The sequence below is a fragment of the Lynx rufus genome, unplaced genomic scaffold, assembly GCF_022079265.1.
Source record: "Lynx rufus isolate CCGP_SWC_20201006 ecotype Redwood Valley unplaced genomic scaffold, mLynRuf1.p SCAF_18, whole genome shotgun sequence".
Taxonomy (NCBI): Eukaryota; Metazoa; Chordata; class Mammalia; order Carnivora; family Felidae; genus Lynx; species Lynx rufus.
In genome coordinates this window covers 13,915,395-13,928,893 of record NW_025814832.1, presented here as the reverse complement: position 1 = coordinate 13,928,893, position 13,499 = coordinate 13,915,395, and the positions used below count along the sequence as shown (strand labels likewise).

At 36.0% G+C, this 13,499-nt stretch overlaps 1 protein-coding gene across 2 annotated transcripts in view; it reads left to right on the top strand.

Moving 5' to 3' along the window:
• INTS2 (integrator complex subunit 2) overlaps window positions 1-13,499 on the top strand; it is a 61,317-nt gene that overhangs the window by 30,752 nt on the left and 17,066 nt on the right. For both annotated transcript variants that reach the window (XM_047080926.1, XM_047080925.1), the window contains exons 16-18: window positions 8,987-9,091; window positions 11,543-11,707; window positions 12,780-12,981. In XM_047080926.1, the coding sequence (XP_046936882.1) occupies window positions 8,987-9,091; window positions 11,543-11,707; window positions 12,780-12,981 (472 nt within the window). The remainder of the gene's footprint in view (window positions 1-8,986; window positions 9,092-11,542; window positions 11,708-12,779; window positions 12,982-13,499) is intronic.

Sequence of the window (13,499 nt, the reverse complement as noted above, 5' to 3'; positions counted from 1 at the left end):
CCAGTTTTTAGACTTAAAAAATGTTTCCTGTTTATTACATCTAAAGACTTTATTACCTCTCTTTCTGCCCTTCCTTCTCTTGCTCTCTCGAAAATAAATAAACACTAAAAAAATAAAATAGAACGCAGTAACTTTTTTTTTTTTAATTTTTTTTTTTCAACGTTTTTTATTTATTTTTGGGACAGAGAGAGACAGAGCATGAACGGGGGAGGGGCAGAGAGAGAGGGAGACACAGAATCAGAAACAGGCTCCAGGCCCTGGGCCATCAGCCCAGAGCCCGACGCGGGGCTCGAACCTACGGACCGTGAGATCGTGACCTGGCTGAAGTCGGACGCTTTAACCGACTGCGCCACCCAGGCGCCCCAGAACGCAGTAACTTTTAAGCAAACATTGGCCAATGTTATTTTTTTTTAATGTTTATTTTTGAGAGAGGGAGAGAAAGAGAGAGACAGAGCATGAGAGGGGGAGGGGCAGAACAAGAGGGAGACACAGAATCCAAAGGAGGTTCCAGGCTCTGAGATGTCAGCACAGAGTCCATTGCAGTGCTTGAACCCACGAACTGTGAGATCATGACCTAAGCCAAAGTCAGATACTTAACCGACTGAGCCGTCCAGGCACCCCATTGGCCAATGTTATTTATTGGCAACTTCAAGTTTTGGAACTTTAAAATAAAGTTTGGACAAAAAAGTTGTATGACCATATTTTAGAGTAACAGTATAAGAATTTTAAAAACTTATTTCATTGTTTACCTACCTAATTGTACCTTATTTGATGCAAAGGAACTGGATTTAAAAAAAGAAAACATTTATTAGAAGTTGTGTTTACTTTAAAAAAATCTAGGAAATGAGAAAAGTAAAAAGATTGAAATATAAACCACCCATAATTCTGCTAGTCACCATTTGAATTTTCTTAGAAAACCTTTCAGTCTTTGCACAGATGATAGCTTTTACAAAGTCAGAATCATAATACATTTTTTTAAAGATTTTATTTTTAAGTAATCTCTACACTCATTGTGAGGCTCACAACCCTGAGATTAAGAGTTGGGTGCTCTACTGATTGAGACAGCCAGGCATCCCAGTAATACATATTTTTAATCTAACCTTTCTCCTTAATACATTTTAAACACTTGCCTATTATAGTACATTTTCAAGGACATCTTTAAATAGCTGTACAATATTTCCTCATAAATATCTCATTACTAACAAACTTCTTTTTGTTGGACATTTAAACTGTTTCCAAATTTTGCCATTATAAACAGTGGAGGAATGACTGTTAGAGCTAACTTTGTACATAGGCATGATTATTTCTGTCCTTAGGAGAGATTCCTAGATATAGAATTACTAAGTCTATAGTAATTGTACTATAAATTGTAAGATTTAAAAAATGAAAAAGTTTGCCTGGGTGGCTCAGTCAGTTAGGCGTCTGCCTCTTGATTTTGGCCCAGGTCATGACCTCTGGTCAGTGGGTTTGAGCCCTGTGTTGGGCTCTGCACTGACAGTGCAACGCCTGCTTGGGATTTTCTCTCCGTCTCTCTTTGCCCCTGCCCCACTTGTACTCTCTCTCTCTCTCTCGCTCTCACTCTCAGAATGAATCAATAAAATTTATATAAAAAAGATGAACTACCATATTGCTTTCTAGATAGGTTATACCAATATAGACTCCTATATTTGCATAAGATGTGAGTGCTTTTTTATAATATAGAGTATTATTATTTATGGTGTTTAAAAAAATTTTTTTTTTGATGTTTTGTTTATTTTTGAGAGACAGAAAGAAACTGAGCTTGAGCAGGGGAGGGGCAGAGAGAGAGGGAGACACAGAATCTGAAGCAGGCTCCAGGCTCTGAGCTGTCAGCACCTCAGTTTATGGTGTTTTTTAATTATAAAATTTTGGGGGGAAGAAAATCTTCCAAAGCTAGGTACTAACGTTCATATAACTAATCACCTATATGTTCTTTTAGGACCTTATTATTTCCTTTTTAAAATTTAAGTATGCCTTTAATTAATTTTGGTGTAAAGTATGGGGTACAGATCCAATTTTATTTTTTTATAATTGGCTATTTGTCAACATCACATAGTGAATAATCTGTCATTTTCCTATTGCTTTGGAAGGTCACTTTGATGTACATTGAAGTTTTCTTACAAACCTATGTCTGATTTTGGATTTTCTTTCTTAAGTTCCAGTCACTTTCATCATAACTTGTTCAGAATTTTTGTCTGTTCTTACATATTTAATCTTTCACATGAACTTTCCAGAGAAGATTATTATGCTGGGATTTTTGATCAAAATTATGTTAAGTTTATAGATTTGGAGAGAATTTACCATCTTTACAATATTAAGTCTTCCCATCTAGATATATGAAATAATTTTTTTTCATTGTTAAAATTTAAGCTTCATGAGGACTGATTTTTGTCTGTCTTTTTGCCATTGTATCTAGATCTAGTATATTCCTTGACACATATAGTTAGTAAATGTTTTTTGAATGAGTTCAAATTTATTTAAGTTTCAAAATTTATTCAAGTTTTTTTGCATCTGCCAATAAAATTTTCCTTTATATAGGTTCTGGATAATCTTCTAACAAGTTATCACTGGTTATAGGAGAGGTATTGGTATTTAGTTTGGATTAGTTAAGCTCTGAATTTCTTAGAGTACCATTTAAAAAATAATTTATCAAGTAAATACTTTTTTGGCAGTTATTGAGATGATTTGTTTGGTCTATTTATATAATTCATTGTAAAATTAATATCTTTATATTCCTGGAATGTATCCTACTTGGTTTTGGTATGTTATTCTTTTAGTATGGTGCTAGGTTTGATTTGCGTGTTGTTGTTGTTTTTTTTTTCCATCTGTATTTAAACAAGTGAAATTGACCTTTTTTCTTCTTTCTTTTTTCTCTTTCTGCTTTGGTATCAAGTTTACACTAATTTCTACGTGAATTATTTTCTATCGGATTATTTTAAGGATTAAAATGTCACAAAAGCTAGGGGCAATGTAAATAATATTCAAAGTATTTCTACAGTTTTGTTGGGGATGAGATTAAATGTTAGATTTGACTCTTTGAAAGCCATGCATTGGAAGAAGTTTGGAAATATGATTGTTGTCAAATTACAGTTTATCTTTTACTGAAGGATTAAGAATATCTTTGATGCTGTATTTCACAGAGATGTTAAAGAGAAATAAGTGCTTTAGGCAGCGCCTCATGGGCTGCTAGTTCTTTGATGGAATCATTAAAATGTGATCAGGATTTTGTCTTCATTTTTATAGGTCCAGAAACTTAAATATTGATACTTTACCCTAAATTAATCTTGGAGACTATAGATCTTAATAATACCAGTTAACATTTGAGTGCTTGTCATGTGCCAGACATTACTTGAAGCACTTTACATGTGTTAACTCATGTAAACCCTCACAACAATTCTATGAGATGAGTACTGTTTCTGTGATTTTACAGGTGAGAGCACTGAGGCACAGGGAAGGTAAGAACTTCCCTAAGCTGAACTTCCCTAAGCAATAAGTGTGGGAACCAGGATTTGACTATCACTGGAACACCTGTGTGTGTGTGTGTGTGTGTACTTTATTATTTAACATATCTATCTATCTTTACTAATTTATATATAAGTATTCTGTGTAAGTATAGTCAATCTATTACTTTCTCTTTAAAGTACCATTTTATGTGTTTTTTTCCTCTTTAGTGTTATTTTATACATTTTATACAATTTTATTTTATATCAAGATGAGCCATAGGGCTGTGGTTTCAAAATGGGTTTTTAGTATTGAGGGTTTTTTTCTTTTTCTTTTTTGAATCCCCCTTCACCTGTTTCTTCTATCCCCCACCCCCTGCTTCTGGCATCCACCAATCTGTTCTCTGTATCTGTGAGCTTTTTTTTTTTTTTTTTAAGATTCCACATAAAAGAGATAATATGGTATTTGTCTTTCTCTGACTTTTTTCACTTAGTATAATGCCATCGAAGTCCATCTGTGTTGTTGAAAATGGTAAGATTTCATTTTTTTTTTATGGATGAATTATATTACACACACACACACACACACACACACATCCCACATTTTTCTTTATCCATTCATCCATTGATGGACACCTAGGTTGTTTCCATATTTTGGTTATTGTGAACAATGCAGTGAACATGGGGGGATCTTTTCAAGTTAATGTTTTCATTTTTTTCAGGTAAATTACACAAAAGTGGAATTGCTGGATCATATGGTTCTATTAATTTTTTTAACTTTTTAATTTTTAAAATTTTTATTTTTTAAAGATTTTTTTTTTAAAGTTTATTTATTTATTTTGAGGGAGAGAGTGGGGAAGGGGCAGAAATAGTGGGAGAGAGAGAATCCCAAGTAGGTTCCACACTGTCAGCATGGAGACTGGTACAGGGTTTGATCTCACGAACCGTGAGACCATGACCTGAGCCAAAATCAAGAGTTAGATGCTAAACAGATTGAGCCATCCAGGTGCCCCTCTATTATTAATTTTTTGAGGAACCTCCATATTGGCTATACCCAATTTACATTGCCATCAGTAGCACATAGGGTTCCCTTTGCTCCACATCCATGGCAACACTTATTTCTTGTCTTTTTTGGTAATAGCCACTCTAACAGGTGTGAGGTGATGGCTAATTGCAGGGTTTTTTTTGCCTTTCACTGATGATTAATGATGTTAAGCATCTTTTTATATACCTATTGGCCATTTGTATATCTTCTTTGTAAAAATATCCATTTAGATTTTCTGCCTATTTTAAAATCAGATTTTTTTTTTTTTTTTTTTTTTTTTTGCTGTTGAGTTGTAGGAGCTATTTTATATATTTTGGGCATTAGCCTTTTATCAGATTTATGATATGTAAATATTTCCTCCAGTTCATTTGGTTGCCTTTTCATTTTGTTGATGGTTTTCTTTCCAGTGCAGAAGCTTTTTAGTTTAATGTAGTCACACTTGTTTATTTTTGCTTTTTTTTTTTTAAGTTTATTTAATTTGAGAGAGAGAGGGTGCAAGTAGAGAAGGGGCAGAAGGAGAGAGGGAGAGAGAGAATCCCAAGCTGGCTTTGCACCATCAGTGCAGAGCCCGACGCAGGGCTCAAACACACTGACTGTGAGATCATGACCTGAGTCAAAATCAAGAGTCAGACGCTTAACTGACTGAGCCACCCAGGTGTCCTGCTTTTGGTTTTGGTGTCAGAGTCAAAAAATCACTGCCAAGACCAAGAAGTTACCACCTACGTTTTCTTCTAGGAGTCATAAGGTTTTAGGTCTTCTGTTAAAGTCTTTAATCCATTTTGAGTTAATCATTGTGTGTGGTGTTAGATAGTTGAGCTTTATTCTTTTGCACGTGGCTGTCCAGTTTTCCCAACACTGTTTATTGAAGAGATTGTCCTCTTGCTCATTATATATCTTTGTCTCCTTTGTTGTGGATCAGTTGACCGTGTATGCATGGGTTTATTTCTGGGCTCTCTACTTTGTTCCATTGATCTATGTGTCTGCTTTCATACAAATACCAAACTTTTAATTACTATAGCTTTGTAATATAGTTTAAAATCAGAGAGCATGATCCTTCTAGCTTTGTTTTTCTCTCTCAAGGTTGCTTTTGGGTTTTCTGTGGTTTCATACAAATTTTAGTATTATTTGTTCTAGTTCTGTGAAAAATGCCATCAGAATTTTGATAGGGATTGCACTGAATTTGTAGATAGCTTTTGATGATATGGGCATTTTAATAATATTGATTTTAAACAGTCCAAATGTGGGGCGCCTGGGTGGCGCAGTCGGTTAAGCGTCCGACTTCAGCCAGGTCACGATCTCGCGGTCCGTGAGTTCGAGCCCCGCGTCAGGCTCTGGGCTGATGGCTCAGAGCCTGGAGCCTGTTTCCGATTCTGTGTCTCCCTCTCTCTCTGCCCCTCCCCCGTTCATGCTCTGTCTCTCTCTGTCCCAAAAATAAATAAATAAACGTTGAAAAAAAAATTTTAAACAGTCCAAATGTTATAAATAACAAATTATAAATAACAAATATTATTAATTTGTGTCCTCTTTAATTTCTTTCATTGATGTCTTATAGTTTTCAGTATTCAGGTCTTTCACCTCTTTGGTTTAACTTATTCTTAGGTATTTTATTCTTTTTGATGTAACTATAAATGGGGTTGTTTTCTTAATTTCTCTTTCTGATAGTTCATTATTAGTGTATAGAAATACAATAAATTTTTGTGTATTGATTTTATATCCTGCAGTTTTACTGAATTGATTTTTTTAATAGTAGACTTTTTATTTTAGAAAGAGTGCAAATGGGGGAGAGGGGCAGAGGAAGAGAGAGAATCCTAAGCAGGCTCCACAACCCTGGGATCATGACCTGAACCGAAATCAAGAGTTAGACACTCAACTGACTGAGCCACCCAGGTGCCCCCTGAATTCACTTATTCTAACAGTTCTTTTTTTTTTAATGTTTATTTATTTTTAAGAGAAAGCGCGAGCGGGGGAGGGGCTGAGGGGCTGCAGAGGATCTGAAGCTGGCTCTGTGCTAACAGCAGAGAACCAGATGTGGGGTTTGAACTCATCAACTGTGAGACCATGACTTGAGCCAAAGTTAGACTCTCAACCCACTGAGCCACCCTGGTACTCCATATTCTAACAGTTTTTTGATGGAGTCTTCATATGTCATCTGCAAAGAGTGACATTTTTACTTCTTCCTTTCCAATTTGGATGTCTTATTTCTTTTTCTTTCCTAATTGCTCTAAGACTGTTTCCTTCACTAGTAAGTGTTGGAACCCCAATTTGACTGTCATTAGAACCTATTCTGTTTAACTTCCTTCTGAAACATGTTCTTAATGGAATTCATACAAAATTGGTATGGAAAACTAGGATGCTAATTTATTAATTTACAAGGGAGGTTATGTTTAGTCAAGAGGTATATGGTCTATATAGGCAATGATTCTCAACCTTTACTCTAACACTTGGACTTATGTACTTCTTGTCTTCAAAAAAAAAATTGTTGAGTTTACACTTTGTGGTTTGTATTTGAAAAAAGGGTAAGCATATTGCATATGCTTTTTTTACACTATGAACATCCTGGTTGATCATATAGTCCTATGGTGTATAATAAAGTACCTTGGAATGAGAGGAGGGTGCCAGGCATATAGAATATGGTGGAGATGAGACAAAAAAAAGATAAGCATCTGACTTTTGATTTTGGCTCAGGTCATGATTTGATGGTTCGTGGGATTGGGCCCACATCTTTGCTAACAGCACAGAGCCTGCTTGTGATTCTCTCTCTCTGTCTCTCTCTGCCTGTGCATGTGTGCTCTCTCTCTCTCAAAATAAATAAATAAACGTAAAAAAAAAAAAAGATAGTGTTGATTGGTAGGTACCTTTATTCTGTAGGATATAGGAACCCACTGAAGGATTTTGAGCATGTAACCGGAGGCACGTGATCTGATAAAATCTGTATTTACGTAAGAGGACTATGGCAGCAATGTGAAGGATGGATCAAAGAGAAGAGAAATTGGAAATAGGGAAACTAGTCCATAATAGATATTTAAGCAAATGAGTAGGTACTGATTTAAGACCACAGAAAAAGAAGAGAAATTAAGATGGACTTGTTTTATTTATTTATTACTTAAAAAAAATTTTTTTTTAATGTTTATTTTTGAGAGAAAGAGAGCACAGGGGAGGGGCAGAGAGAAATGGACACACAGAATCTGAAGCAGGCTCTAGGCTCCAGGCTATGAGCACAGAGTCTGATATGGGGGAGGGGTGGGGGGGGTGCGTGGGTCAAACCCATGAGATCATGGGCCTGAGCCGAAGTCAGACACTTAACTAACTGAGCCACCCAGGTGCCCCTTTATTTATCTTTTAAAAAGATTTTATTTTTAAGTCATCTTTACACCCTGTGTGAGGCTCTAACTCACAACCCTGGGATCAAGAGTCACATGTTCTACTGACTAAGCCAGCCAGCTGCCCCTAAGATGGGCTTGTTTTTTTAAAAAAAGGAATTGTTTGCTGGCTAAAGGTAGAAATTGTGAGAGGGCAGTCAAATTCATACTGCCCAACTTCCTTTAAAAAGAGTGGATCCTGAGAAACTTAACAGAAGACCATGGGGGAGGGGAAGGAAAAAAAAAAGTTAGAGAGGGAGAGAGCCAAACCATAAGAGACTCTTAAAAACTGAGAATAAACTGAGGAGGGCTGATGGGGGGTGGGAGGGAGAGGAGGGTGGGTGATGGGCATTGAGGAGGGCACTTGTTGGGATGAGCACTGGGTGTTGTATGGAAGCCAATTTGACAATAAATTTCATATTAAAAAATAAATAAAATAATAAAATAAACTGAAGAAAAAGAGTCAGTCACCTGGGCATCTGGGTGGCTCAGTTGGTTAAGTGGCTGACTTAAGGCTCAAGTCATGATCTCATGGTTGGTGGGTTCGAGCCCCACATTGGGCTCTGTGCTGACAGCTTGGAGTCTGGAGCCTGCTTCATGGATTCTGTGTGTCTCTCTCTTTTTGCCACTCCCTCGCTTGTGCTCTGTCTCTCAAAAATGAATAAATGTTAAAAAAAAATTTTTTTTTAAGTCAGTCACCAGTATAATATATAATATAATTAAATTAAGACTATTGGAGTCATGAAGCTTTAAGCCATATGGTCATGGCTACATTTAGTCTTCCTAATTAGTTTTGGGAGAGTCTTGACTTATTGGGGGTTTTTTTGTTTTTTGTTTTGTTGGTTTTTGTTTTTTAGTGTATAACACTTCTGCAGATGGCTTCTCAACGATTTTTTTCCCTACTAGTTTCAATGTAGGGGCATTTTCCAGATCTTCCCCTTAGATATGTTCTTGCTTTGCCTGTGTATCCACTATTAGGTAATGATTCTTCATTTTTTGTGAAGTATATTCACAGGGTAAGTGAATGAAATGCAATTTAATGTTTTTTGTTCCATTTAGGTTGAAGGTTAAGATTGCTGTTGTTTGTTACACTGTTTTTATCTTACACTTTTTATCTTTGACAGCTGCTATGCAAAGAAAGCCCAAATCATATTCGTCTTCTTTAATGGATCAGATTCCTATCAAATTCCTTATTCGACAGGCTCAAGGACTGCAGCAAGAGTTGGGAGGTATTTGTTTTGCTTGCTTTTTACTGCTAACGTTTATTGTTAAAAAATGCGGTACTGTTTATGTTATAAAGTGTAATAGGTGCTCGATGGTAAAAAATCCAACAATTCAGAAGTGAATTCCTCTTTACATACCTATCTTACTCCTTGCATTTACCTTTCCCCAAAACCCAGTTTTATTTTGGAATGTAATTTCAGACATTTTTTCCGGTAAGTCGAACCATATGAAATTGCAGGTATTCAACTTTTTTTGACCTACAAAAATACAGTTTCATATGGATAAAGCTAATAGCTACACACATGTAAAACAATTGTTTTTTTAAACTATAAATGGTATTATACCCTATCTCTTTTGGTACTTGCTTTTTTCTTTTGGTGTCTTAGAAATGTTTTTATGCCAGTACATGTAGATCTACCTTATTGCTTTTAATTGCTCCATAATTTTCCATACCACAGAATTACTAGATTTTTACTGTAAAACTGTCAAATAGACATATAGTAATATTTTTAGAAATTCAGTTTTTTTTTAATGTTTATTTATTTTTGAGAGAGAGAGAGACACAGTGTGAGGAGGAAGGGGCAGAGAGAGAGGGAGACACACGATCTGAAGCAGGCTCCAGGCTCTGAGCTGTCAGCACAGAGCCTGTCACAGGGCTCCAACTCACCGACTACAAGATCATCACCTGAGCTGAAGTCGGACATTTAACTGACTGAGCCGCCCATGCGCCTCTTAAAATTCAGTTTTTTTCTTAATTTGACACCACTCTTTGTAATGTTTGAGTGTGGGTTTTTTGTTTGTTTCTCTGAAGTTGGAGTTTTCTTTTTCTTTCTTTGTTATGGTTGGTTTCAAGCAGGAACAAAGATGACCTTCTTTGGTCACATTTAGTCAGATGTCTGCATTTATTTACTTATATCTTTGCATAATCTTTTCCAAGGAAATAATGTTTTATTTGACAATGTTTGGCAAGTAACATTTTATTGAAGAGATTATGAAATGTAGATTAATTTTCACTATTGTAGGTACTCAGTTTATGACTGTTTTGGGATAGTCTTAACTGTACACGTAGTTGTGCATTTAGATATTTAAACTTTAAAATAATACCACTTTTGGGGTGCCTGGGTGGCTCAGTCAGTTAAGCAGCTGACTTTGGCCCAGGTTGTGATCTCGCAGTTTGTGAGTTTGAGCCTTGCATCGGGCTCTGTGCTGACAGCTTGGAGCCTAGAGCCTGCTTCAGATTCTGTGTCTCCCTCTATCTCTCTGCCCCTCCCCTGCTCGTGCTCTTTCTCTGTCTCTCAAAAACAAACATTAAAAAAAAAAAAAAAATTAAACCACTTTTGACTGTTGCAGCATTTTTCAAATACAAATATTAATTTTAAGCAGTTTCTGTGACAAAGGAAGCAGATACTGTCCCTCCTGGGACTGAGCAGTGGTATGATTTGATCTAAGTTGCATAATAAGGAGATGACTGGATGAAAAGTACTGGTATTACACCTAATACTGTTACTACTAGTCTTACAACTCTGATGAGGATGATAATAATATAGTAACAACAATATTTTTGTGCCATTTAGCATAGCGGTACTTCATGTATCTAATTATTTGTACACTATCATTTATTTTATCGTTGATATTATACAGTAATAGTCATGAATAGTCAAACTATGCTATAAGCATAGCATAGCATAATCTTGTTACAAGCAAGACTTTGATTTAGTGAAAGGAAGTTTCCTATTCCTTTTGAACTTCCTTAACTCTTCTTGAAGGAAGGCCAATGCAGTGTCTTGTAGGTGTCATCAGTACTGCTTTGGTTGGCTGACATACTTAGCTACATGACTCAGGGAACTTTAAAAAATGTCTTTCAGTCTGTTTCCTTACAGTAGAATGAAGACAATGTTACTTACCTTGAAGGGCTGCTAGGGAGAAATGAAAAAATGTACATAGAATGCTTGAGATCTTTTAGGTACTCAAAGGGGGCAATTTTGATTTTTTACCCATCTGTAGCAGTGATTCTGAACTGGGCTGGAAGAGAGAGCATGTGTTCTTCTATCGAAGCCTGTCAGAATTTCTCAGTGAGGCCTTTTTCAAACCATATATGATCTTCCCAAAATGGACATGCTTTTCACCTTTTTTTTCCTTCCTCCCTCTTGAACTATTGCTATGTCAAGTGACTTTTCCTGATGGGAGACTTTTATATTAGGATAGGGTAGAAGAAAGCTTGAGAACTTTTGATAAAACTTGTAGTTTCCACCTTTTTGTGTATCAAATCACTTGGGGATCTTAAGCAGATTCTCTAGCTGAACTACTGAACAGAAGTTCTCAAATGGTAGTATGCTTGCACATATGAAGTATAAAGTGCACATTCTTTTGGTTTGCCGAAAATGGAAGGGACGGGAGGGAGAAGATTTTGATATTTGAGAATGAAGAATCCAGTTGACTTTTTGTAAATTTTCAAGGGTTACATTCTGCTTTACTACGTCTCCTTGCAACTAATTACCCACATTTATGCATTGTGGATGATTGGATCTGTGAAGAAGAAATCACAGGAACTGATGCCCTGTTAAGGCGTATGCTACTGACCAATAATGCCAAAAACCACTCTCCTAAACAACTCCAAGAAGGTATAGTAAAATGGATACTCCTTTTACCCTGTTGTAGTACAAAGAGATGTTAGGCTCATTGAAATCTTCAAATCATGCAGAATTTTCCAAGCGTTCCAGGGTATGTAACCATATTTGGTTAATATATTTTAAGTAATTTTCTTTGAGTTTAAGGAGTTTTAGCCATTTCTCTGACATGCTTGTATCTGTTTTTTCATAGTTTCTATGTCCATCACTAAACAGGTCACGTGGCTTTAGGAAGGTCCGAACTGGTCAGAAATAAATGCCATGGAATAGAGCAGTGTACTTGCTGTTGCTGGATAATGTTCAAACACTCTCAAATAGAAATATGATATGACCCACATATGTGATTTTAAACTTTCTATAGCCACATTAAAAGTAAAACACAGGCAAAATTAATTTTAATAATTATTTAATTTAATCCAGTATGTCTAATGTATTATTTCATCATGTAACCAATATAAAAATATTAATGAAATATTTTACTGTTTTTCCATACAAAGTCTTTCAATGTGGTATTTTATATTTACAGCACATCTCATTTTGCACTAGCTACATTTCTTAAGTGTTCAATAGCCACATGTGGTTAATGACTATTCTATTGAAAAGCATAGTTCTGGATACTTTTTACTAACAGCAGTGTGCTGGGTACTTACATCCTATAGAGGGGGCCACCCAGATGGAAGATATCAAGAAGTTTGAATCTTAATGAATGTTACTACCAAAAACAATATTTGGGTATATTTTCATGTTTCAGTCAATTTTTCAAATTAGTCTGAATCACCAAGGAAATGACATTTGTCTTTGGGTCACCAATGTATTTTTTTAAATGGGATTTTTCTTGTTGTTTTGTTTTGTTTTGTTTTTTTATGATATAACTATACTTAACATGAATTTTTCTTAGGGCTCTTATTTTAAGTATAGCCACTTATGGGCAGGATTGAAAGTTTTATTCTTTTTGAGCAACAGTGTTTCCTTGATTTTTGTAGTGTGTAGTCTGATAGGACGGTATTACCAAATATTTGGTAAGCTGTATAGAAGTTAGATCATGACTGCTAAGTTTTCCTTTTAGCATTTTCAGCTGTCCCAGTAAGTCACACACAAGTGATGCAGATTCTAGAACACTTGACTCTGCTCTCTGCCAGTGAACTTATACCATATGCAGAAGTATTAACATCCAATATGAACCAGCTGTTGAATTCAGGGGTTCCGCGGCGAATTCTTCAAACGGTCAATAAACTATGGATGGTTCTTAATACTGTGATGCCTAGAAGGTAATTTCAGTGTATTGTTTCATGTAATAAATAAGTGTATAGCAGTGATTGTATACAATAACCTAAACTTAAATGTGGAAAAAATGGTTGAGTATCTGATAATATAAATCCTTCCTAAAGACTGCTAATTAGAGAGCTGTTATAACTTTAAGGAAAAGGATAAACTTTCTTTGGGGCGCCTGGGTGGCTCAGTCGGTTAAGTGCCAACTTCAGCTCAGGTCATGATCTTGCGGTTTGTGGGTTCGAGCCCGGCATCAGGCTCTGTGCTGACAGCTCAGAGCCTAGAGCCTGCTTTGGATGCTGTGTCTCCCTCTCTCTTTCTGCCCCTCCCCCACTCATGCTCGCGCGCGCGCGCGCTCTCTCTCTCTCTCTCTCAAAAATAAATAAACATGAAAAGAAATTTAAAAAAAAAGAATAAACTTTCTTTTAAGAAACAGAGAGAAACTTTAAAGTATTTCCAACTTGAGAAAGTTCTTTAAAAATGAGTTCCTCGGGGCGCCTGGGTGGCGCAGTCGGTT